The sequence below is a fragment of the Balaenoptera acutorostrata genome, chromosome 2, assembly GCF_949987535.1.
Source record: "Balaenoptera acutorostrata chromosome 2, mBalAcu1.1, whole genome shotgun sequence".
In the NCBI taxonomy this organism is placed as follows: domain Eukaryota; kingdom Metazoa; phylum Chordata; class Mammalia; order Artiodactyla; family Balaenopteridae; genus Balaenoptera; species Balaenoptera acutorostrata.
In genome coordinates, this window is record NC_080065.1 from 120,232,186 (window position 1) to 120,258,484 (window position 26,299).

Sequence of the window (26,299 nt, forward strand, 5' to 3'; positions counted from 1 at the left end):
ATAACTCTGCTCCATGTGCTTGAATATTTTTGTTTAATTTTTTTTTTTTTTTTTTTTTTTTCCGCTGCACCATGCAGCTTGTGGCATCTTAGTTCCCTGACCAGGAATTGAACCCTAGCCTTTGGCAGTGAAAGCAGAGAGTTCTAACCACTGGACCACCAGGGAATTCCCCTTGAATTTTTTTGACTATTGATTCATTTTCTTTGTTAGTTTTAAGATCATTTATATTTTTTTCCATTTTGATTCCATTAAGGCATTTTTGTTTGTTTTAGTGAACTATCGTTGACTTACAATATTGTGTTAGTTTCAGATGTACAGCAAAGTGATTCAGTTACATACTTTTTTTTCCATACTATTTTCCATTATAGGTTATTACAAGTTATTGAATATAGTTCCCTGTGCTATACAGTAAATCTTTGTTGTTTATCTATTTTACGTATAGTAGTTTATCTGTCAATCCCATACTCCCAATTTATCTCTCCCTCCCTTTCCCCTTTGGTAACCACAGTATGTTTTCTACGTCTGTGAGCCTGTTTCTGTTTTGTATATAGATTCATTAGTATTACTTTTTAGATCCCACACATAAGTGATATATATTTGTCTTTCTCTGACTTATTTAACTTAGTATGATATTCTCTAGGTCCATCCATGTTGCTGCAAATGGCAATACCTCATCCTTTTTATGGCTTAATAATATGATATATATCTATTTAGATATATATATATCATCTTCCTAAACCAATCATCTGCTGATAGACACTTGGGTTGTTCCCCTATGTGCTTGAATTTAAACACCCATATAAGTTCAAAATTGTTACTTTAGTTTTTCCTCCCTTTGAAGTTTTCTACTCTCAGTATAGCCCATACTGGTGTCTCCCATTATTCAAGAAATATTTTTAAAGTCTACTACAGGCAAGACACTATAGGGATACAGATAACATATAACTATTCCTGACTCCTTATCTGCACTATTTAATGAGCACTTAAAACACACCTAGTGTTAAACACTACCTACTACCTAATTTGATCTTTATAAAAGATCTGTGAGGTACTATAGTATCATTTTACAGATGAGGAAAATGAAGTTCAGAGAGGTTAGATAACTTTCCTGGGGCCACAGAGTAATGGGGCTACCACCTTTCATTGTGCAAGTGTGAACTCCACAAGTTGTGTGGTTATCCATACATAAGCTGGTGGGTGAAAATCCAGGACAGTCTGATTCCAAGGACTGTGTGCTCTTAACTATTACATTATACTGTCCCCCCATGGATCCAGTTGGCAAGGAAATTACAATCTGAATTTCTAGTTGCTATCATAACCACATTTTTCAAAGCTGCAACATGAGATGCACTATTACCAAGACAGAAAATTAGAAATTAAGGTATCTGAAAAAGCCTAGGCATATAGATGTTATACCTATATCACTTACTAATAAAACTACTTTTGAGGCTTGTACTGTTATTTCACAAACATACATCTAACTTTACAGAAAGTAGAGCTCATGTTGGGAACAAAGTATGTCCATAAAAACCTGCTGAGATAAACATTAACTAAACAATGCTAAAAGACAGCACTAAAAATCAAAACAGTTGATCCTCTTTCCTTTCTTGACTTAAATGACAAGGCTCTACACCCCTCAGCCACTTTATTTCTCTCTTTTCTTTCCCTAAAGGCATCCACCTTCTCCTGCCATTCCCCTGGCCTAGTTTCCAGTTCCTACCTCCAAACCTCCCTTCATCTGAGCTGGCTTGACTTTCAATGTTTTAACGTACTTTCGTTAATAAAAGATGCCCCAGTTGACTGTTGATTCCTCTATACATCCTTTAGCATCCCATAGTTGGTCTGCCCTATAGTTATAATTAGTGTGTGTTCAATACGTTTTTTGGTTCTGCAGCTGAATTATAAGGTAGTAACTCCCCTGATCTTCTCTCTATTTTCAGGATGTCAATTAATATTGTCCAGAAAAATAATTTTAACAACTTTCATAAAAACAGAACAATGTTTAAAGGGCACTTACAATTCATATTCATCCTAGTTTGGCTTATTTTTAAGCACTTACATTATTTTTTTTTAACATCTTTATTGGAGTATAATAGCTTTACGTTGTTGTGTTAGTTTCTGCTGTATAACAAAGTGAATCAGCTATACGTATACATATATCCCCATATCCCCTCCCTCTTGCGTCTCCCTCCCACCCTCCCTATCACACCCCTCTAGGTGGTCACAAAGCACAGAGCTGATCTCCCTGTGCTATGCGGCTGCTTCCCACTAGCTATCTATTTTACATTTGGTAGTGTATATATGTCAATGCCACTCTCTCACTTCGTCCCAGAAGCACTTACATTATTATTGTGAAGATATTCAATTGCTCGAAGAATCTGGAAGAGGTATTTTCTAAGTCGTTTACTCTCTAGTCCATGACAATAATGTTGTAACTCATCTAATACTGTGTGGTCAATAAATTCAAACACCAAATGAATTTTCTTTTTCTGTCTAAAAACTTCAATCAGATTGACCAGGTTTTCATGACGAAATTGCTATTAACAAGAGAAATGGATTTTTAGTATTTCATGCACCATAATTTGTACATATAAGACCCATATAATTTTAAAAAGAAATATTCTCTGCTTCTTTTCCTCCATGCATTTCAATAAAAATTTCTCAACTGATTTGCTTACACTCCTATTTTTTTTTAATGTTAATCTATTTAATAATTAATATTTATAGAACAGAGGGAGATGTATTGCTTTACTTCAAGTTGACATTTGGTTGCCTACTAAAATAATTCAGAGTTAATGTACTAAAATGTATTCTGCTAAGAAATATCTTCCTATCTTTTAAATTGGTTTGTGATTAAAAGGTCCTTATGATTTCAAATGAGCATGGATTCCAGTGCCACTGAGCATGTAATCTGAATTTACAGAAGTTAATTACTCTCTGAGATTTGTCCTGAACTCTCAAGAGTAAAATATAAGTTCCAGGTGGACGTTATAAATTCACCACACTGTAACAAAAGGGTATCAAAATATCTAGAAACTTTTCATATATGTGAAATACCAATTTATATCCATAGGAACTTTACATAAATATACAATTATTTGTGGGTACATTTTTTTTTTTTAATAAATTTATTTATTTATTTATTTTTGGATGTGTTGGGTCTTAGTTTCTGTGCAAGGGCTTTCTCCAGTTGCGGAGAGCGGGGGCCACTCTTCATCGCGGTGCGCGGGCCTCTCACTGTCGCGGCCTCTCTTGTTGCGGAGAACAAGCTCCAGACGCGCAGGCTCAGTAGTTGTGGCTCACGGGCCTAGCCGCTCCGCGGCATGTGGGATCTTCCCGGACCGGGGCACGAACCCGTGTCCCCTGCATTGGCAGGCAGACTCTCAACCACTGCGCCACCAGGGAAGCCCTGTGTGTACATTTTTGTTCATTGTCTGTAATAGTCTATTAAGCAACCAAACACATTTTTAGACTGGTAAGCACTCACTGTCAAGATAATTTCAAAATGTCAAAAATGGCATGTATCAGCTTAGAAAACAAAAGAGGTTTATCATTTTATGCTGCTTATTCTATTTTTTAACACACTGACTTAATTACAATCAATTCTCAAATATTTAACTTTTTCAAATTACCAAAAATATTTATTCATTTGGCTAAAAATTAAGGGGTATATTTTTGATGTTGGATTCATCAAAAAGCTATACTTGTAAGAGAAAAAGTTTGCCTTTATTCCAATGGCACAACATCCATTTTTCTACTTATCTGTACTAATACATAGACTAAATTCCTCAAAACATGACTAATAGAAAAACATGCCAAAATATAATGCCAGATTTCTTTCCTATTTTTGCTCCCAATCCAATTTTCCTGGTTGGTGGGGTGCCAGAGTGCTGCAGCAACAACATGCTGGCAGTAGCAAAAAAAAAAAAAAAGACTGCCTTTAGACACTATAATATTAATCCTTCAACTAAGGAGAATTACTGGTTTCTTGACCAGTCTTAATTTTAAAGGCAAAAGCAGATAAGGGTGAATGCGAGTTAATAAGCATTAAGGAACATCCATCCAGGGGTAAGGAATCAGTGACTTTCTCAGATAAACCATAAAACCACTTGAAATACTCCATTATCCTTTTTCAGGTTGTTTACCTTTGTTTTCCTTTATAAATAGAAAACTTTTCTACAGATATTCTCACTAATTACTCTAACTGTAATTTATTTAATGAAATTCTAGCAGATAAAAATTTAGTTCTAATTAAGTCATTATGGCAGTGTTTTTAGACTAAGAATGTTAACTAATCCAAGAAATCTCTCGTGGAATTAGATCTGATCAAACTAAAAATTCTACAAGAAATAAACCAATGAGAAAAAATAGTTAAGCTATCTCAAAATAGTTTGCACAATAGTTGTAATAGTAAATTTTCAAATTCATCTCTGTGTTCTTGCCACATATTGGTTATTTTTACAAAACAATTAAGAAGAAAAAAATAATTAGCTTAAATGCAACAAAGGTGAAGAAAGAGCAAAAGATATTGCCTGGGAAAAGGTCTCCTTCTAGTCAGATTTTCACTTATGGTGCACAACAGTTGCCTTACAGTATTATTATGTTTTAGGTCATCAGGATAAGGACAGGTATCGCTCACAAAATCATAACATCTTTACTGACTTTAACTTTCCTTTTCATTGTCTAGAAACAGAGCAGTTCCAACAATCCACACATGCCTAATATATTTCTTCTATTTAGAAAGCAAATTGATCCATCATATCTAATATAGACTTACAAAGAAAGAAGAGAATATTACTTTTGTATCAGATAAAAAAGATCAAGAACAGTATCTGTTTTCTTCATCACATGTAAAAACATCTAGGCAATGAACCTTAAAGCATCTAGATAAATTCCAATAAACAAAATACATATGTATATTTAAATATTTTTAAAATCACTACTTTTGTACCCAATTGCCAATGAATCTTAATGCTCCTTTCTTTACACTCCTGAGGTCTTTCCACTGAGTGGACCTATCATACCTACATGAAATTCTATCTTGTCCCCTGATCTCTCCTGCTATTGTTCTCCACCTCTAAACACCTACCTATCATGTTTACTGCACTGTATTCCTGTCACCTCAAATTCAACATTTCTAAAACTGAACTAGTTCCCAAACCATGTCTCTTTTGGGTCTTTCATATTTCCATCAATGGTAGCAATCACTGAACCTCAAAGATACCTTTGATTCCCCTTCTGTTTCCTTCTACACTTTCATGTCTTCTTTAGTAATATATTATGTTCTAACTCTACTTTCCATTCAAATTGCTGCATTCTAGCAAGGACCCTCACATTTAACAGGATTCCTGAATTAAAAACACAACAGATCTCCCTATTTTTACTTTCTCAGTCCTCCAATCTACTCTAAAAAATAATGCTAGATTAATATTTACAGTTTCTTTACTCTGAATTCAAAACCTCGCACCTCTCACAAAATCAAGTTTTGATTCCTTAGCCTAAAAGACAAGACTTTAAAACCTACCTCCAGCTTAATTCTCTAATCTCACCTCCTTCTATTTCCATATAAGAAATTCTACAGGCAAATGCTCTTTGTCCTTTCTGCTCTGCTCTTTGTCCTGCCTTCAGCCTCTCTGAGTTTATGCTGTTCCCCTAACCTGGAATACAATAGCCTCTCCCTCTTTCCTAAATTCTACATACCCTTTAAGGCCAAATTCATGATCCATTTCCTCCAAGAAACCTTCCCTACCCAACAGGACTCTGTGTTAATCACTTGGCTTTTATTATCAGCCACTTAATATTCAGTATTATTTTATATGCCCTCTTGTCTTTCTAATTAATAAAAGTCCGGAAGAGCAGGTACTGTCTTTTACGTCATTATAGTCACAGCATCTGGCACAAAACCCTGCACAAAACAGACATTTTTACTAAGTATTATACCTGGATATTTCTGAATAATTACTTCACAATATTTGGCATAGCTTTTGTTACATTATACATAAGAACATATATCTAGTATCACTGTAAAATTACAAAATGTACACAGTAAGGTAAGCTAACACACTTGTTTTTCTATTATATGTCCAAATACATATGTTAACTGAAATATTCATTATATAATTTTTTATTCCATAACAACTTCCCTTTTGACTTACAGAGTGCAATTAAGGCAAAAGAAGCAAACCTTTAGCAACTTTATTTCTCTCGTTGCAATTTTGTTGACAGACTTTTCTGGTTTCTCATAAAATATCTTAATGGCCACTATCTGCCCAGTATCCTTATGTTTACACTTCATGACTGTTCCATAACTTCCCTCTCCCACTTTTCCAAGGGTTTCATACATCTCCATTTTCAAGCCCAGCTTCTTCTTTATAAAAAGAAAGGGGGGGGGGGGGAGGAAGAAGGTTAAACATTTATACCTTTATTTATTCAAGGTGGATAATGCATTTCCACAATAAACCCATACTTAAAAATACGGAAACAGGAAAAGTAGGAATCTTTTCACAGATTCTGTTTGTCTTCGGGAACTCTGCCAGTTCGGCAGTAAGGGGTCCTTGTGGGGCTCTGGCCCCCACCAGAACTTGGGGAGCTTCCTGCTGTCAAGATCATTCCCACCAAGAGTGAAGATTCGCTCACTACATGTCACCTATTCATCATGAGTGGGGTCCCCACACGTCCAGTCATGCCCGCGTCAAATATGAGGTTCCCGCAAAGCTGCAGTCGCCAACAGGTCAGGCCCTGGGGCCCAAGAAAACCTCGGTCCCACCCGCTCCTCAAACCAGGCGTCTTAGGGTCCTGGACCAGTGCCGCGCCCTTCGCCCCTCAGTCGACCTCGTCCGGACAGCCGCCGCCGCCTCAGCCCATTCTGCAGTCTCGCCGGCCCGGCTCCGCGCAGTCTCAGCCGGGAACCAGGACACCGACCCTACCTATCCCGTCAGCTCCCAACGGCCTACTGCCATGGCAACAGTGCACCGGGCCTCTCGCTCGGGGCCTAGGGCGCAAGACCGGAACACCGGCCAGGCCCGACCCGGAAGGAAAAAGAGAGAACAAGCAGAAAAGAGTTCCTGGGGGGCGCCAACTGAAAGCCTCCTTGAGGGTGGAAGTGGGAAATACGAGCTGCTGTCGATCAAACTGGGGCCACTACACAAGGTTGGTTTTGAGCGGCGATGGGGGCGGGTCGCATTTTGACGGCAGCTTGAGTGACTGCAGATCCTCTAGGGAAGGGGAACCAGCGTGGAAGTTTATCCGACCTGTGTCTTAGATGCCCCCAGGCTCGTGAACACTTGCCTCTTGTGCCGGATCCTAAAAGGATGCCTGGTGTCACCAGGCAGAGATTTCTTGTAAAACGAGACTTCCAAGGAAGTCTTGTGTAATTATAGTTTTCTAAGTTACCTAGTTAACGTTAATATTCCATAGATCTGATTTCGACCTCAACTGTTGACATTCATCCTTAAAACAGGGATAAAACGATTCATAAATCAAGAACATTTCTTGAACACCTCTTATATGCTTACAACTTTTTTTCGAACTCATAGTAATCCTTTTAAAAAACTCCCTTCCTACGTGTCAAAACTCTAAAAGTCCCTCTTGAAAAGCAAATAATTCAGAGGGCTCCACCCCCCCCCCCCCAAAAGAAGCCTTAATCTAATTGCTTAAGAACTAGACATGAGGTTCTGCTGGAGTGCCAGCCTCCAATGAATAAACTGAATATCACTGGAAGCGCCCAAGGAGTGCTGTCTTTGTTAGGGCTTTCATTTCTTTTTTCTGTAAAAAAAAGTGTAAGAGGCCGAATCTCAGTGTGCTGCTCGGAAATAAGAGAAAGCACTATTATTGTCCGATAAATGCTAATCCAGTTGGTCTCACCCCACCATGCACGTTAAAATCACACCTACAGAGCTTTTTAAAAGGTCCCATCCCCAGACATCCTGATTTAAATGAGTTAGGGTAAAGGAACTGGTATTTTAAAACCTTCCTAAGTGTTTTCTATGCTGCTAAGGTTTATACTGAGAGAGGTGTGGGGGAGGAAGGAGAAGTGGTCATGGTTTTTTGCTTATCACCACCAAAATATTCAGAATTGTCTTTCCTTTTGAAAAGTTATTCAACCATGTTAGAAAATACTTTCTATCTATGAATAAGAATATCATAATAAATCTTACAGCGGACCCAGACTTGCTGTAAAGCACATTTATTAAATATTTGTTGTTGGCTTAATATTGACAAGGGACAAAGCATGAATCAGAGTTCCTGCTCTCAGTGAGCTCACAATCTAAAGCTACAGTCTCTACAGTATAAAATTATAGCTTTAAAACTATTCTTTCTACAAATAGATTATGGCAGGCCTGGTAACCAGGACAGCCTATGATTCTTTCTTATACAGTAAAGCTCTAGGACTTAAATGAAATCTCCTCACTTGATTTTCTCAAAAGCGTTACTTCATTTTGGAAAACCATAATCTGTAGATTTCCAAAACAATTATAATAAATTGCTAGACAAATGACATAACGGATTTTTTTTAAAAAGTTTCTCTTTGGCATTGCACTGTAGGTAACCCTACCAGTGTGTCCTCATCCTTAGTTATAGGGAGGATAAGGATTGCTGTGGCAGGAAGGCAAAAGTAAGAATATTCACCTTATTAGAGAACTACATTTGTGAATGCGTGTCTGTCAAGAGTTAGGCCTGGCTAACTTGATTACCAAGGCAGTTACTAAAAACAAGAGAAAGAATTCAGGGATTGAAGAAAGGGAGGTACCAACAAAGTAGAGAACGTTAACCCTTTCTGGTTCCATGAAAGTATGGGCAACGCTAAATTCCTCATTCTATCTTCCTATAACACTTTGGGCTGAGGAATTGCCCGAATGGGTTAAAAGAGCTCAGAGTTCAGACCAACAAAGCCCTGAAAAACAGAAATTGGCGGCAATAGAGGAAAAGAACTTAATGACTAGAAGTAATGTCAGAATCCCAATGGTCAACATCCCCGAGCCCCCCTAGAGGGGGACATTTCAGGTCATTTACTTGCTAGTGTAGAAAACCTGAAATAAGTTACTCAGGCTAGATACATAACCCCCACCGACGTTTGCATGCTCTCTGCCCCAGATCTGAATCATAGTATTAGGTTTCTCTGACAACCAACCACCTATTGATATACTCTCTTGCGATCACCCCCACATTTCTTGACAAATACAACGGTACCCTATTGTAGCCAAATCCACGGACTCACAAAACCTCAAATAAGAGCAGACCCATAAAGGAAAAACAATTCCGTAATTCTATGGGGATTGTAAACAAATACTAGATAATCTATACACCGTTCTTTTATCTCTGCCCAGAATTTCCAACCCTGGAAACCCACTGCAATGCACATGCAGGATTTTTGGTGGCCCTAAGGAAGCATTTCAGGGGATTTTACTTAGTATGGGCCTCAGCATTGAGCTGGGGAAAACGGAGGTCCCTTCCCTGTTCCCCACATACCAGACTTGATAAGCCATTGAGTCAACTAGGGGGCATTTTAAGTCCAAGTTATTTTTGGCTCTATTTTAAAGATTTAAGAAGCAAAACAAACTACTGCTTCCGACACCACCTCATCAATTGCCGTTCATTGGACAAACTGGACGGAAAACGAATAAAGGTGTATACCCGTCCTCAGCCCCGTAAATTTACCCGGTTCAAAGACCTGGAGGAAACTCGGATCCAGGCGACGCTCTCACGTGATCCGTTCTAATCGCGTCATAGGGACACGTGGTTCTAGATACTTCGTCCCCTCCCCCTTAGGCGTGGATTGTTGACAACGCCGCCGGCCGTCACGTGATCTTACGTCATCCCACCTTCTTTCCCTGATATCTCTGGCCCCGGATGCGTCCCTCTCTCCCCACCCGGTTGAGCCTAAACTAGTAAAAGAGGGGGAAACGGGTTGGTGTTTCGGTTTCGGTGTTTCTTAATCACAATCTCCAGCCTGAGCACAGAGAACAATAATTGGTCGATTAGTTGAGGAAGCCAAAATGGATAGGGTCCCTGCTAAAGGGCTCCAATAACGAGCTCTCCTACGTCCCGTCCCCTTCTCCCCACCCCTCACTCCATGGTACTGGCGGAGGGCGGAGGGATCTGGAGGCGGCGGAGGGAGACGTCATTGCAGGGTTGTTTGTGCAACCTCGGCGGAGGCAGTGATCCACAGTGATTCGGCCGCCGCGCCGGGGGGTGGGGGGGCTGCGCGGGACTCTTTTTTTTCAGACTGACCGCGGGGCAGCTGGGGAGCATGTCGACCCCGGCCCGGAGGAGACTTATGCGGGATTTCAAGCGGTAAGGGCCTTCATCTTCGCCTGGATGACGGCTCCTCCCCAAAGCTACGGGGCTGCAGGGCGGGGATCCAGGACACCTTCCTCTCATGACCCTAAGAGGGCCGCTGTGGGCCCAGCGGGACGGACGGAAGCGCAGTCCTAGCCCCCGTTAGCACTCTCGTGTCCTTGCCTGTTCATTCGTTCGACGTAAGAAATTTCGATACCCCCTCGCCACCCCCTCCCCCTCAAAAAGTAAAAAGATGGCCATGGGCTGTCCTAGGATTCCCTGCTGCCCACTTGTCCCAGTTGCCCGATGTCTCGCCCTGGCGTTCAAACCTCATCCCCCGCCCCTGCACCTTGCGGTACCTCCTCTCTCTGCCCTGAAAGCAAGCCCTTGCAGAAGCCTTTCCCCCCGCTAGCTGCACCAGTTAGCTTTGTTCGATGGCCTTGCGGTCTCCTTCGAGGGCCAGGGTTGGGGCCGAACCCTCTCTCCCTCCCTCCCTCCCCATTCTTTCTGCAGTGAGGGTGGGGTCTGATGCGCTAGAGCCGGAGGTTAACCCATCCTCCGAAACCCGACTCTCCCCCCGCCCTCCTGAAAGGACCTTGAGAACTGGCTTAGAGGGCTGGGACTTGGGCTGGCAACCCCAGCTGCTAGTGCTTTCTGGAACTCAGCTCTGTGGCCTGGTGTATAAAGCCCTATCTATAGCCTCCAAAGCCTGGGGAAATGCCGCCTTGGAGACTGGCGCTAACCCGATACTCCCTGGGCCTCCTTTTGTAAAGTAGGGTTTTGTTAGGAGGTGTTGGGGTTAGTGAGGAGGAAGTGACTTTTTTTCAGTTGTTTCCCGTTGATTGAATGCTTGGAGGTACGGGGAGAAAAATGACCGAGAAAACTTAGCATTACGCTCCTCTGCGCATTTTTAAGTGTTTTTCTAGGGAGACCCGCCCTGCTTGAGGCAAAATACCTAGTGTAAGAACTTAGAATGGCCGCTCAGGAAGTAATCTCTCAACTTCATTATAAACCCTTAAATGAGGCACTTGGAAACCATTGTTTGGGGCTTTGGCCAGTTTATCATTGAGTGTATTCGTAACTTAGCATTTATCTTTGGTGGGCGGGCTTCAAGCAGCATATCCTCTAACGCTTCTGTTCGTTGTGGCCTATTCTGCTTGAGGTTGACTAAAAAGAGCCATTTTGGGGGGTGACTAATATCAAGTATCATACCACATGGCAGTCTATATATATATAATGTAACTTTTTTTTTTTTTACTGAGATGACAGTCTTTAAAAGGAGATGTTCTTTTTGGTGCAGAACTCGCTTTCTACAGCTTGAAACCAGTAGATTTCAGATTAGCTCCCATGAGTGAAATTCAAATATTAAAACTTCCCAGTTCGTGGCCATTGTTACCCTGGTTTCTCACTGCAATTCTCTGCTTCATTCTGAGTTGTATACTTGGCATCTTTGGTAGTTTTCCAGGGGACTTCGGTTGCAAGAATTTGATTATGACAAATGTTGGAAGGTAACTTTGTATTGAGTTGCATGATCTGAGAGGTAGATTTAGTGTTGGTGCAGAGCTTTTAAAATAGGGACTGAGGGGAAAACCTTACCAAAGCTTTGATTACTTTAAAACCTATTGCTAATTGAAGCAAATGGGATAAAGTAACTCTACTGCCTAAAACTAGTTTCCTAATTAAATTGGATATACGTGTGTTTTCAGTCATTTAGTGTTTACACTGAGGTGGGGTTTTTTTTGTTTTTGTTTTGGGGGGAGGAATATTTGGTGGCCATGTTGCACAAGTAGCTGTGGTTAGGACTCACGAAGTCTTTGCATGTTGACAACAGTAAAATCGTTTTTTCACTTGAGGTTTTTACTTTGTTGTTACTGTTGAAGGCAGTTCTTGAACAGATATCTTAACCTTGGTGATATTTGAAGAGGGATGACTCCAAAGCGCTTTTAAGTCATGGTTTATTCCAGCTCAGCACAAGAACAAGGAAATTGATTTACTTTGTCTCTCAAAGTAGATGGTGTACAGTCCATAGGTGTTCTGTTTGGCGTTCTTAGTGGCCTTAATGTTCAACTTTTAAAATTTCTACTCTGGATTTCTAGATTGCAAGAGGACCCACCTGTGGGTGTCAGTGGCGCACCATCTGAAAACAACATCATGCAGTGGAATGCAGTTATATTTGGGTGAGTTGAAAGAAATGACAAATGGTAGGTGTGGTGATTTTTTTAAGAAAAGTGAACGTATAACAACTAGGAAAGGGAGCTGAGGGATCAGGGATCTTACAAAAACTGCAAGGTAAAAAAAAAATTCTGAGAAGAGTTTCGGCAGTTACATAAAATTTATGATTTTATGATCACTTTGGGCTTTACATGATAAAAATATCATTTGAGACTAAAGGAGAAGGATAAACTATTTTGTGGAAAATGTGCCAAGCAAATTCTTACGCTTGCATTCTACTAGAACTGTAAAAAGGCTAGGAACCAAAAATACTAGAACTTCCACCATGGTAAGGATTTAAATGAAAAATGTTTCACACCTCAGTGTGAAATAACTGAATGGAGCCTTTTGAGACGCATTCTTACCTTTTACAGATAGTAAATATTTTATATATGCTTTTTAATTTAAAATTTCCTTATGGTTTTTCTTTAGTTTTCCAGAACTGGATTTTATTTTCTTTCGCTCTTTTTAAACTAGGGTTTTGCACTAAAACTTTAAAGGAATACTTTTGTAAACAGAATTCTGAATTGCTATTGAATCAGTTATGAGAGTCTACGTTAAAGACTAGTGGAAAATTGAGTGTAGTTCACCCTTCTAATTCAGGCTGTTAGAATGCTTCTTTGAGACCTTGAATGTGCCTTGCAAGTGGTAATTAAACTTCATGTTGCTGCTTAGGAAAGATGAAATTGGAATGTGGTAGCAAGGAAAAGATTTGGGCAAAAGAAACTGGCTTTCTTGGTGACATCAGATAAATCTAGTCGATTTGAACAAGAGCTATTGCTCTTTTGAAGAGCAGGACACTTTGGTGTCATAATTATCTTTTTTTAATATAAATTTATTTATTTATTTTTGGTTGCATTGCTGCGCATGGGCTTTCTCTAGTTGCAGCGAGCGGGGGCTACTCGTCTTTGTAGTGCGCAGGCTTCTCATTGTGGAGGCTTCTCTTGTTGCAGAGCACATGCTCTAGGTGCGCAGGCTTCAGTAGTTGTGGCGCACGGGCTTAGTTGCTCCGCGGCATGTTGGGATCTTCCTGGACCAGGGCTCGAACCCTTGTTCCCTGCATTGGCAGGCGGATTCTTAACCACTGTGTCACCAGGGAAGTCCATGGTGTCATAATTATCTTAAACTAAAGGGTATTAATTTCCATCTTACTGATATACATTGAAAGTAAGACTTTTCCTCTTAAGAATACAGATACTTACAAAAGGGTTGGTATTTATGAACTGAATTCTTTTTGTGCTAAAATTATGACAAGTTTTTTTTGTTTTGTTTTTTGCAAAACCACCCTAAAAGGAAAACTTTGAAAATTAAAGTTACCTTTTATGTCTATATCAATAAAAATCCAGGGCTGAGGTGATACTAAATTAACAATAACTTAAATACTCCACAAATTACCAGAATGAGCCCCTCTTTCTCTGAGTTTATTCTTTCCACTTGTGAAAATCAGGAAAAAGCAGAATGAAAAACTTCTTTTAATCAGAAATCTTCTTGTTTTCAGACCAGAAGGGACACCCTTTGAAGATGGTAAGTCATTCTCAATGTTTTCTATTAAGAGGCTTCTTTTAAGTAGGGAATTGTAACACCAACCTATCTAGTTAACTAGTTTCTATTGTTAATAGGTCAAATTGTAACTAAATAATGCTACTGAGAATTTATAGTTTACAAAGGACTTTCTTCTCAAGTCAGCTTGATCACCTTCATTACTAGTTCCCTCTGTTACTTTGATATTGGCTGTAGAACTCTAAGCCTAGATTAGATGGTGGGGTCTATGTTGAGAATAGTTTAAATGGCCTTGTAGCATGCTAAAAGTGTCCTTGAGGTAAACATCAGAAGGGTAATCATGCTTTTTTAACTTTATGTATATTGATCAGGTGCTGAGCTGAAATTGTTCTTAATCAAACACAGCTGCCAGTAGCTTCACATAACAGCTAGCATTTGACACCCGTAAATAGTTACCATTCTGCAGGATCTTTTGCATCTTTTTTTTTTTTTTTTTTGATCTTTTGCATCTTAAATTCAGTATTTTCACCAAGAGCCAGGAAAATGGAAAACTCCTTCTAATATGTATTTATAGTTTAACTTCTCAAATTGAGTTTAACCAGATACTTAGTTTCCCTAATTATAGCATGGATTTTTAAAAATTGTTAAACAGGTTTGTCTTAGTTATCACAGTGGCTTCAGAATTAACCCATCAAGGATATTTGTACAAATAATGATTGCAGAAGTATTTTTAAGGAGATAACCTGAATGTTCAATAGGAGAAATGGTTAGCAAATTATGATATATCTAGACTCTAGAATATTATGTACCTATTAAAGAATAAGGTAGATCTGGACGTATATCTGAGGAGACAAAAAACTTGCAGAATGTATGTTGTAATACCACATTTTTACTAAATACATACATGCAAGTGTGTGTGGTTAAAGGGGGTTATATACCATACTGTTACCAGTAGTTACCTCTAGATGGGGGGTAAGGAGTTGAAGGGAGGTACTCAAGGAGTTCAGCTTTTTACTTTATACCAGAGGATTCTTAAGGGTGGTCCATAAACTCCTTAAGTTCCCTGTGACTCTTTCAGGGGTTCCATGGGATCAAAACTGTCTTCATACCAGTAGTGAGACATTTGCCTTTTTCATTGTATTAACATTAGCTCTGATGGTACAAAAGTGTTAGTGGTTAAAACTGGCCCTAAGCAGTTTAGCACCTTGGCATATATCAAGATAGTGGCACCAAACTGCTGGGAGTCATTGTATTTTTTGCATTTTAAAAGATGCCAGTTTCAGTTTAAAATGTCTTGATGAAAAAGTGGGAATTTATTAATATTACTAAATTCTGACCGTTGAGTATGCATCTTTTTAATATTCTGCGTGATGAAGTTGGAAGTATGCATGAAACACTTCTCTTACATACCAAACTATGATGGTCATCTAGAGGGAAAGCAGTTCTGCAGTAGTTTGAGCTGCAACTTCAATTACTGCTTTTTTCATGGAACATTTTTTACTTGAAGGAATGACTGACAAACTCCGGTTATTTAGATTCGAGTTTGTATTTGGTTGACGTATTCTTAAAAGTTACCAAAATGAGCTGTTAGGTCAAGCAAAGTGACTGACAGTATTTGTAGCTGCTGATAAAATGACGGCTTCCCAATACTTTTAAGACTTCTCTCATGAGATCAGTAGGTGGTATTACCTGTTGTGATTTTTTTTTTTGATGGAGTATATATATAATGAAATACGGCAACATTTAGAAGATTTGGATAACTCAGTGAACCAATATTTTCCAAATGGCCAATGTATTAGAAAATTATGGATGGATAAAAGATATATGCAATATGCAACAGTTGTTAATGTAACTGATGCAGAAAGTTTTTGTGGTTTCAGATTCTACATTGCAGCTAACCTTTAAAAATGTACCATTTCTTTGGTGTAATATCAAAGAATATCTAAATTATCTGAAAAGGCTATGAAAATAGTCTTTCCTTTTTCATTTACATATTTGTGTGAGGCCTGATTTTCTTCATGTACCTCAACCAAAACAGCATGTTGCAATGATTGAATGCAGAAGCAGCTAAGAGAATGCAGCTGTCTTCTATTAAGCTAATCATTTAAGAGATTTGCAAATACGTAAAACAATGCTACACTTCTCACTAACTTGGTTGGGGGAAATATAGTTATTTTCATTAAATGTTACTTAGGTTAATGTGTAATGAGTTTACAGTTGTTAATAAATATGTTAAGTTTTTCTTGAGTTATAGTTGCTAATACAATAAATATAGATAGTTATAGCCTGTGATGTGCTGGAGGCAGCTTATACCGATTGTGAGAATAGATTGTTTAAAAATTTGGGGGAATTTTTGCAAGTTGGTTATTAAAGAGCCCATGTTTTTAAATTATTTTCAATTTTTGGTAGAAATACTATAAAATGGTATGCTGTTCTCAACTTCATATTCAGTGACTTCACTTTGGAAGCTTGGCGTGGTTGGGAGTAAGAGTATAAAGGGGTCCTGAGACCCCATAATGTGAATTTAAAAAGGTTAAAAAAAAGCTGTTTCATATCTGTGTTTGTCTGAAGTGTTTATGTTGTACATTTTTAAAATTAAAATTAAAACTGTAAAACTATATAACTAGGTATAAGGCTATCTTTGCTAATGAACTGTACATTTCATAGACTATTAATATATCAAAATGTGAATTAAATATCATCTTTGATTTTGTTTGTATCTTTGGCCTCCCTAATCCCAAATTTCCAAACAAAAAATGTAAAGAGGTAGAGGTTACATACTGAATATATGACTAATGAAAATAAAATATTAAATATTTTACTAAATACATGCCTCTGATACTGGAGTCATGAGTTTAGAATTTAGGGTGAGAAAGGGTTTTTGTTTTGTTTTTTTAAACTGCATTGATGAAATAAGGAAAGAAGCTTGTAGAGACATCTGGAATGGTTTTAAACTTTTGACTTCATTAGGAATAAGCCTCAACTTACTATGCCCAAGGTGTTGTGGTTGGAGTACCTATCCAACCTTCAGGTAGATTTCCTCAAAATAAAAGGACTCTGGATAGTGAATAAATGCAAAAGGAGGCTAGAAAGACAAACACGAAACTATTAACGGTGGTTGTTTCTGCTAAATAGATTTGGAATTTAAGAGCTCTTCTTTGTATACTCTGAACAGATTGACTTTATTATAAATGCATAATTTTTTTTAAATGCCTGTTTCTTTTGACCATAAGATAATGATTTAGACTGACCAAAATGTACTGTTTTGGTCTATAACCAACAGTAGGCAGTTACACTAATGCTTAACTGATTCTTGGCATACTTAAGTGATAGGGACAGAGCAGACTTTTCACATTAGTGGCCATGCCTCCAATCTGAGTCCTTTGTCATGTGGTGGTGAGCCCATCTCAAAATCATTTGGCACCCCCTTCTAAGTTACAATAAATTATTTGTAGTTCCTCAAATGTGCATTTAAAATTTTGGTAGCTAGGGCAAAATTGCTTTCCAACAATATGACAGTTAATGTTCCCACCAGTAGCACATGTAAGTGCTTGTACCCCCCAAGTGCTTGCCAATGCTGTATGTTATCAGTACATAAATAGTATATTTAGTATGTTTTATGCGCTAAACCAAAATTGACATTAATTTTTGTGTGGTCATGCAAAAGCCAGCATGGGCTTGGGAGTTCATTGATGAAGAGAGAGAAAAGTTATGCTTGTCTTTACTGTAATTATTTTGGTTTGTTTTCTATCTAGGTACTTTTAAACTAGTAATAGAATTTTCTGAAGAATATCCAAATAAACCGCCAACTGTTAGGTTTTTATCCAAAATGTTTCATCCAAATGGTAAGTAGCAATTTATTAGCCTTTGCAAATGATAGGAGGAAAAAAGAGTTGTTTCATCCTTTTAGGTCTTGCCCATACTTCTCGTTATTAGGGCCCACTTCTAGATGTTGCTTCTATGTCAATATTAACCATACTTTTGTAGTCTGGAATCTTATCAAGGTTCCAGATTTGAGATAAAGTTTTGTTTTAATAACTTCTCATTTTAAAGTAATATCTATTTATTTATCAAAATGTGAAAGATACTAAAAAGAATTTATAGCTTAAAATTTAGCTTGCAAATAAATGTACAAAATTAAGATCATGTTGTATGTAAAGTTAAGTAATTTATATATAACATGAACATTTTCACTTATTAAATATTCTTTTGTATCTTTTTTTTTCTCCTCCTTTGGCCGCGCCATGCGGCTTGTGGGGTCTTAGTTCCCCGACGAGGGATTGAACCCGGGCCCCCGGCAGGGAGAGCGTGGAGTCCTAACCACTGGACCACCAGGGAATTCCCTATATCATTCTTAATGGCTGCAAAATGTTCTGTTTTATGAGTTTACCATTATTTATTTAATCATTGTTCAGTTGGTGATTTTTAATTGTTTACAGTTTTAAACAGCACATTTTTCTTGAAAATAAATCTCAAATACCCATGAATAAGTTTTTAGAAGTAGGATTACTAGGTCAAAGATTTGTATGTTTTTAAGGGTTTTTTTAAAATACAGTTTTCCTCCCTTGTTCTTATTTTTACTTTTAGCAGTTTATTACTATTTGCCATAAATGATTGCTAAGTGACTCTTGTAATTAAATTTGCTCTTCCTGACTTATTGCTCTTTACTTCTAATAAATTTGTATTCCTGGATTATAAATTACTGTATGAAAGACTTATTTTCCAGAATATTTAAGTTCTTTTTCCCTTTTATATCCTTTGCACATTTAAATGTGGTTTTCCCCATCAGTTAACTTACTTTCAGGAGGAACATTTTCAGAGGTCCTCTTGATTGTGCGTCTAGTCTAGAACTACAGACTACGTGAGATAACTGCAGGCAGATAGGGGTCTCCCTACTCATAGGAGAGGTGTGTTTGTGTGTCTGGAATCAAGGTGACTTCCCAATAATAGATTAGATCATAGATTTAGCCTTTGTGCTTTATTGCTGTGAAGTCGCTTTTTCTTTCAAGGTCTTCCCCCACCCAGAGGCAAGGCAGCTTTAATTTTATTTTCTGTTTCTATTCTGAGGAAATTTTCAAGTCACTTATTATCATTTATTCTACTGTAGCTTTACTAGCTTAGACTTGTTAGTGAATCAACCCAAACTGTAGTAAGGGAGCTCTGTAAATCAAGGTAGAAAAGACTGTGGAATGTGCAAGGAGTGTATGTGTATAGGTTTAAGATTTTCAGCCTTAACAAATTTATAAGGAAACAGTGTATTTGATTTTTTTTTATCCCTTCATATTAATAACATGGTTTCCCTTATTTCCACTATCAGTACCTTATTTAGTTAACTTCCTAGTTTGCTTTTTTTAAAACATCTTTATTAAAAGATTGACATACTGTGCTACTCACCCATTTAAGTTGTACAATTCAGTGGTTTTTAGTATCTTCACTGAGTTGTGCAACCATCACTATTATCAATTTTAGAACATTTTTATCACCCTCCCCAAAAAATCCCATGCCTATTAGCAGTCACTCCCCATCCCCACCACCCCCTGCCTCCCAGCCATAGGCAACCACTGATTTATTTTCACTCTACAGGTTTGCTTATTCCGGACATTTCATATAAATGGAATCATATAATATATGTGGTCCTTTGTGATTGATTTCTTTCAGCTGACATAGTTTTCAGGTTCATCTGTGTTGTAACACATACTTGTACTTCATTTCCTTTTATTGCTGAATGATAATCCATTGTATGGATAGACTACATTTTGTTCATTCATCAGTTGATGGATGTTCGGTTTCTAGTTTACTTTTGGATTACTTCTCAAAAATAGTTACTAGTTCAAAACTTTAAAATCATTTTACAGTTTTATGGGTCTTACAGAGGTGATGATTTTTGCTTTGGACTTGCTAAGTTTGATGTTCCTGTGGGATACACAGTAAGCGGTTGACTATGCTGCTTTAAAGCTGAGAGTTAAATCCGGTCTAACGCTAACAATTGGAAGTACCTAGCACATAGATAGTAATAATTGAGGCCATGAATAAAATTGCCCAGAGGGTGTGTAAAGGGTAAAAAGGAAGAGGACCGAGGATAGAGCCCTGAGGGATGAAGGTACTTAAGTGTAATTTGCCTCCCCTCCCCAAAAAGGCCTCACTTATTCCTGTTTGATGCAGAGTGGTCTGGCTTGTTCTGTGAAGCATTCCACAATTTGGCAGTATCTATAACATTTAAATGCATTTATCCTTTGTCAACACAGCAATTCTGCTTCTGGAAATTTATTGTAGAGATAAATAATCTGGCAAGTTCTGGATAAAAATTTATGTTCATTGTTTGTATTCTCACATAATCAGTTCAGGAGGGGGGAAAAGCCTCTCAAATGTTAGACTTTTAAAACGGTAATCACTTGATTTTTATTTTTATTATGAAAGGAATGCATACTTATTGGAAAAACAAATCATAAAGTACAAGGAAAGGTAAAGAAAATAATACCCTTCATAATCCTACTATTTACAGATATCTACATTTTGGCATTTAGTCTTACAAATGTTTTTCTGATTGCATATACTTCAAATGAAAATATTTATAAATAATTCTTTATAAAAAATGGAATTATCCTAAATAAGTAATTGGAAACTTATTAATGTAATATATTGGGGGTGTCATTCTACATTAATTAACATATGGTAGATGTATATCATTTCTGGCAGCAGTATTGGTATGTACCGTTAATAACGTACCATTATTTAGCCAGTCCCCTCACTGTGGACCAAAGGTAGTTTCCAGTTTGTCACTTCTATAAAGAGTATTATAGTGAACATCCTGTAAATAAAACTTTGCATGTCCATGATTATTACTTTTAGAGTGGAATTGCTATGTCAAAAAATTAGCTTTTTTATCCCCCCAAGAACTTTATTGAGGAATATTTGGAAATGTGGAATTTAAACAGATTTGCTATATAGTACGTGATGAAAAAATTTAACTCTCACTCAGCCTCCTGATCAAAAGGCGCATAAAGAGTCCTTAGTTTGAGACTGATTTTCCTGTGAGACAAAAAGTTTTAGTTATTGACTAATGTTCAAGGTTTCTGACGGAACCAAGCATTTGGTTTGTGGTAAAAATTTCTCTTTAATTGTTAGAAATGACAAAGTTAATATGTAACCAATTTTAGTGTTGTCTTTGCAGTGTATGCTGATGGTAGCATATGTTTAGATATCCTTCAGAATAGATGGAGTCCAACATACGATGTATCTTCTATCTTAACATCAATTCAGGTAAGCATGTGTTAGGATGCATCTTAACTTTTCAAGGTTCTGTGGGATATAATTGGCTCTTTTAGGATCAATTTAAAGGCCAAGTGAGCAACCTAACCTTCCCAACACTAAGGTAACCAGTGGCAGAGCTTGGACAAAACCCTCATGATTTTTATACAACCAATCTGCTTTTTCATTCGTGACCACATTGGATCAAATACACAATCATTCTGATCAAATTTAAGTATAAAGTGTTCTCACAGGTCAGGTGTTTGTTTTGTTTTGTTTTGTTTGTTTTTTGCCACACCACAAGGCTTGCGGAATCTTAGTTCCCTGACCAGGGATTGAACCCATGTCCCCTGCAGTGAAAGTGCAGCGTCCTAACCACTGGACCACCAGGGAATTCCCTCACGGGTCAAGTATTATTCATGCCCACAAAGAAGAGTCTTCTTGGAGAGAGATAAAGATGATTGTTTAGAAAAAAACATAGGGACCTCAAGAAACTGCCAAGTGCAGAGAAGCATTGAGTATGTTACCCCATCCAAGAAATTCTATTTTAAACGAAAGTAAATAACTATTCACCAAAGCACTCTGGCAGAATATTTCAGAGTTGACCTTGAATGACAGTTTGGGGGAGGGGTGGGGGGGTGAGTGATGTTTTAGTTATATGGATTTGAGAGGAGCAGAAGTAACGTTTTTGGTTTATGACCTTTTTAAAGTTTTTTCTGTCACACTTCTGCTTTAATTCACGTCATCTTATAAAGTGTTTTCAGCTTTCCTGTTTCATTCCCTTGCTGCTAGGTGCATATGTTTTGTTGATTAAAGGAAACAAGGTACACTACCCAACTTACTGTCAGAAATTTGCAAGTTTACCTCAGTAATAGAGTTAAACTTCGGAAAATGTTAGTTGCTAAGCTATTTTATAGATATTGTGTATTAACCAAATCAAGTTATTTTCTGGTTATTGTCTCAGTATGCTGAAGAATATTGTTCTTTTCCAATTTCTTTGAGATTAGAGGTCTTAAGGCAATTAAGAACTATCTGTTTTGAAAGCTTAAGTTCTCTAGCAGCAGGAAACTTAGTGTATTTATCAAACCATTTCTGAAAGTACTTAGATCTAAAAATATGTAAGACGTACTAATTTCTGTCTTTCTTCATAGAATAATTTGTTTTGTACAACTTCTGTGCTCCATATCGGACCCATGTTAATATAAATAACTCTACAAATATGTTTTATCTTCTGTCTTTCCTTCTAGTCTCTGCTGGATGAACCAAATCCAAATAGTCCAGCCAATAGCCAGGCAGCACAGCTTTATCAGGAAAACAAACGAGAATATGAGAAAAGAGTTTCGGCCATTGTTGAACAAAGCTGGAATGATTCATAATAGACAACTGGTCTGTTAATCTTTTTCATCATTGTTGTGTATAATTTACCTCTCAGTAGAAAGGCTAACAAATTTTAAGTGCCACAGGTTTTAAGGATTCTGCAGAAAAAAAAAGTCCTTCGGTTTAGAACCTACAAAAGCTTGTGTATCTTGATTAATGTACTTTTTATTGCATGGTGTGAACTAAGTTATTGCTTACATAAATTTGTAATATATCCTGTTTGTATTTTTTTCCAAGTGTATAATGTTGGTGTGGAGTTTTCATGACAGAATATACACATTTTGTAAATCTGTACTTTTTTCAAATATTGAATGCCTTATTTTTGAATTCTTTAGATTTTTAAATTGGAGAAAAGCACTTAAAGTTTTTTATATATGAATATTACATGTAAAGCTGTTAAAATACATAACTTCAGTGCAAGAGACTTTGTCACTTATTTCCTTATCTGAGTAGGAGGGGTTAATAAGTCTCTAGCTCTCCATCAATTGATAGTTTCATGTCTGATTTCAAAAGGACAGATTTATATTTTATCAAGAAATTCTTCAAATTTGATTCTAAACACCAATTATAATCTCAAACTTTATTTTGAATGTACCTATATTAGTTTCAGTTGAGCAATTATAGACATAACTGGTTTGATTCTGTCCAACTCTGTATTTAGGCCACTTGTTACTGTTTCTTCATGCACTACTTACTGTTAAACTCTACCTTTTGCGATTTCACAATTTTCACCTCCACCACGAGGAATTGGCACCTCTACCATGAGCAGAGAGCTGATGCAACTTATTTTGCTGCTTGATAGCACTTTAAAAGATTTTTGATAATGAAAAAAGTAAACCGTCAACATTTACCAAAAACTCATGCCCCACTATTAACAATAAATAAGAACTTGTTGCATTGGTTTGAACAAGGCAGATATTTTGGAAGGAATCTTGGTGTAATTTAAATATTTGAAAACTGCCTTTTAATGCAATTGCCTATCTGTTTATTCTGGAAAAATGTTTTAACACCAGGGCCTGCTGAGTTGCTTTCTCTTGTGGAGATTTTTTTTTTTTAATCTCCTAAGTTGTATAAAAGTTGTACTGCATTTTAGTTTACTGGATAAACATAAAACACAGTATTGAAGAAAGCTAATACAAAGCTATCCTATGCCTTCAAATAGTATAGAAAATGGAAAATATACAAGTAAATTCTGTTGAACCACCTGTGTAGTCTTTCTAGTAGTTAAAAGAGCTATTTCATTAACCCCAAGAGTTTCTTGCACATTCATAGTAGCTTAGTAAGCTAACAGCTTCTTTTCTATTGAAAGACTGATTTCTCTACTGGAAGACTGTAGGATGGCAATATCTATAGGTTCTATTTATTAAGCAAATTTTAGAAAGGATAAGTGCTGATGTTTCCCTTTAAAAGTTAATACTTGGGAAATTTGGGGGTAAGTGTATGATCTTAGGGAACTTTTGATACAATTGAGAGTTAACTCACTGGAATTATGCCCCCGCCCCCCCAAAAAAAGATGCTTTATTTAAAGGTACTTTTTGGTCATATCAAATGTGTGATACTTCTATATTCAGCTCTAAAACAGTTTCTTTAGACATTTACTCCAGTGACTGTCTCTTAGATTAAATATACAGTAGCTATGATAGTCTCCCCTCTTATTTCATTAAATGCTATTTGGATACTACAAAATCTATTTTTATCCTTAACCTGTTTTCCCTATTTAAAACTGAAATATTTCAAGTATTGATAGATAATTATAAGGAAGTTACATCTTACTTCGCAGGCAGTTAATGAGCTCTAACTCCTAAATTCAACACATGCATAAAACTCATTTCTAGCCCCCATTCCTATTGGAGAAAATTCTTAGGAATGTTCCATCTCTCAATTACTCTTCAGTTTTTTTCTTCAGCCTTGGAACAGATTCCTGTTTCTTTGGTTGAATACCAGATGTACTTCAATTTACAAAGTCATGTCATGCAAAGAATGTTTACTCTAAAATTTACTACATAAATTTTATAAATGTATGGTACGGCAAGAGGCTAGAACTAATTTATTTTGGTACAAATTTGGATTCATGTTAAAGATTAAGTGCATTTGTGATGTGCAATTCCTCTGTAACAGTACTTCTAACATAACTCTGTGCAAGGCACTATTCTAAGCACTTTAACATGATCACATTTCAAACTCAGAGTAATCTTATGAGGTGGGTACTACCATATTACAGATGAGGAAACTAGGTACAGATCAAGTAACTTTCTCATGGTCAACCAGCCAGTATGTGATAGAGCTGGGATTTGAACCCAGGCAGTCTGGTCTTTTAGCCAATAACTATACTATCCCTTAAGAGATGTTAAGGGATTGAGTTCAGTTTTAAAATTCTACTGAACTTAAATATTCATCCCAATTTGTGAAAATACCATGTTGATTGAGTTTTATATAGACTTGTGTCTATCCAGTGAAGAGGTTTTCACCATTTTCCACTTTTTTTTGTAATGTAAACAAGTAAAGTCTGGATATAGGAACACTCTCATCTCTGATAGAAAGCACTCTTGACTTATAGACCAATTTTTTTCCCCTTCCTAGAAATATCCTTGGGTCTGTACAGACACACACCCCAAAATTAAAAAGTTCCATGAATATGAATAACTTCTGAAACTGATCTAAAAATTCTTCCTCATGTAGGTGGAAGGTAGTGGAGAGGAAAGCTATTGAAGGTGGCTTATTTAGTAAGTCTGTTGTGTGCCCAGTAAACAAGGTACCTATCTTAATTTATTCATTTAGTACTCTTTTAGAAGACAAGCCTGGAGCTCAAAAAACAATTTAGAGTTATGTCTAAGGTAACCTCAATTCTCCCAGGTTTTAAGAGAGATCAAGTTTTTAGGTCTTGGTGGTGTTTATTACAATTCCTTTCTACTGCATTCAGCAATGCAGAGTCCCAAAGGAATCTGGTATGTGGGGATTATGTATGTAAACAGAAGTCCATAGGTGGAAAGCCATTAAAGGTAAATGAAATTGTCCATAGGACAGGGGCCTTGTGCGAAGATGGTAGCCCTGTACTTCAGTTCCCATCTAGTTAGGGAAAAACTAAACTGTTGTCTGATATGGGGAAATTCTAGTTATCTTGTTCCAGTATATGATATAGAACACAAAGATATATTAGAAACACACAAACGTGTGTGCTGTTTTTTCAGTAATTTCTCCCCACCATCACTACAGGTTTTTAAAATAATTTTGTCAATAATATCCTGAGGTTTTTAAGTTTTCTGTTCATAGCATGGACTAGGGCTTTCTTTTAGTTGGGCCCAAAAGATGAACGAGATGCACCCTATACAAAACTCTCTTAGCTCAGCAACATTAGTTCCTTGCTGGTTGAAATCAAGAGCCCTGGAAGGAAAAGCTCCAAGTTTCCTCTTTGGCATATGGAGGACTCAGACTTGGGCTAGAAGCCTGCATGGACTGTCAGGAACTCTGCCATTGACTTAGTGCTAAAGCTTGGCCACAAGATGCTTTTGTTTACCAGTGACTTCTGGAATTGTATATTTGGAAAGACTCTAAATATAGAGTGTACTTTGCTGAGTAAAATCAAATAACCTTTTAGCTGGTTAGAGAGGTCTTTACGTGGTGATGGTCTTCATTTGGTTACAAGTGTGATGCTTCTGTAGTCCTTTGGGGGGATATTAGAGCTGAC

The 26,299-nt window shown here is 37.3% G+C and overlaps 2 protein-coding genes across 5 annotated transcripts in view; one reads left to right on the forward strand and one right to left on the reverse strand.

The window, feature by feature from the left end:
- The window catches only part of CDKL3 (cyclin dependent kinase like 3), a 118,841-nt gene extending 108,961 nt beyond the window's left edge, over positions 1–9,880 (reverse strand). Inside the window, exons 1-4 of one of the 2 annotated variants that reach the window (XM_057541211.1) lie at positions 9,658–9,876; positions 6,647–7,314; positions 6,185–6,367; positions 2,343–2,537 (exon numbers count right to left, since the gene is read on the reverse strand). In XM_057541211.1, coding sequence (XP_057397194.1) covers positions 2,343–2,537; positions 6,185–6,349 — 360 coding nt within the window. In that variant the 5' untranslated portion in view covers positions 6,350–6,367; positions 6,647–7,314; positions 9,658–9,876. Of the gene's footprint in view, positions 1–2,342; positions 2,538–6,184; positions 6,368–6,646; positions 7,315–9,657 lie in introns of both variants that reach the window. The other variant, XM_057541212.1, reaches the window with a different exon arrangement.
- UBE2B (ubiquitin conjugating enzyme E2 B) lies at positions 7,024–23,197 on the forward strand. 3 transcript variants are annotated; one of them, XM_057541215.1, is made up of 6 exons: positions 7,024–7,149; positions 12,375–12,455; positions 13,988–14,013; positions 17,745–17,834; positions 21,161–21,249; positions 22,485–23,197. In XM_057541215.1, the coding sequence occupies exons 2-6, from the start codon at positions 12,430–12,432 to the stop codon at positions 22,611–22,613; spliced, it is 360 nt and encodes a 119-aa protein (XP_057397198.1). In that variant the 5' UTR covers positions 7,024–7,149; positions 12,375–12,429; the 3' UTR covers positions 22,614–23,197. The 3 variants fall into 3 exon arrangements, with proteins under 3 accessions (XP_057397198.1, XP_007172212.1, XP_007172213.1); XM_007172150.3 differs by lacking the exon at positions 7,024–7,149 and adding an exon at positions 10,135–10,293; XM_007172151.3 differs by lacking the exons at positions 7,024–7,149; positions 17,745–17,834 and adding an exon at positions 10,135–10,293.
- Positions 23,198–26,299: the final 3,102 nt, after the last annotated feature.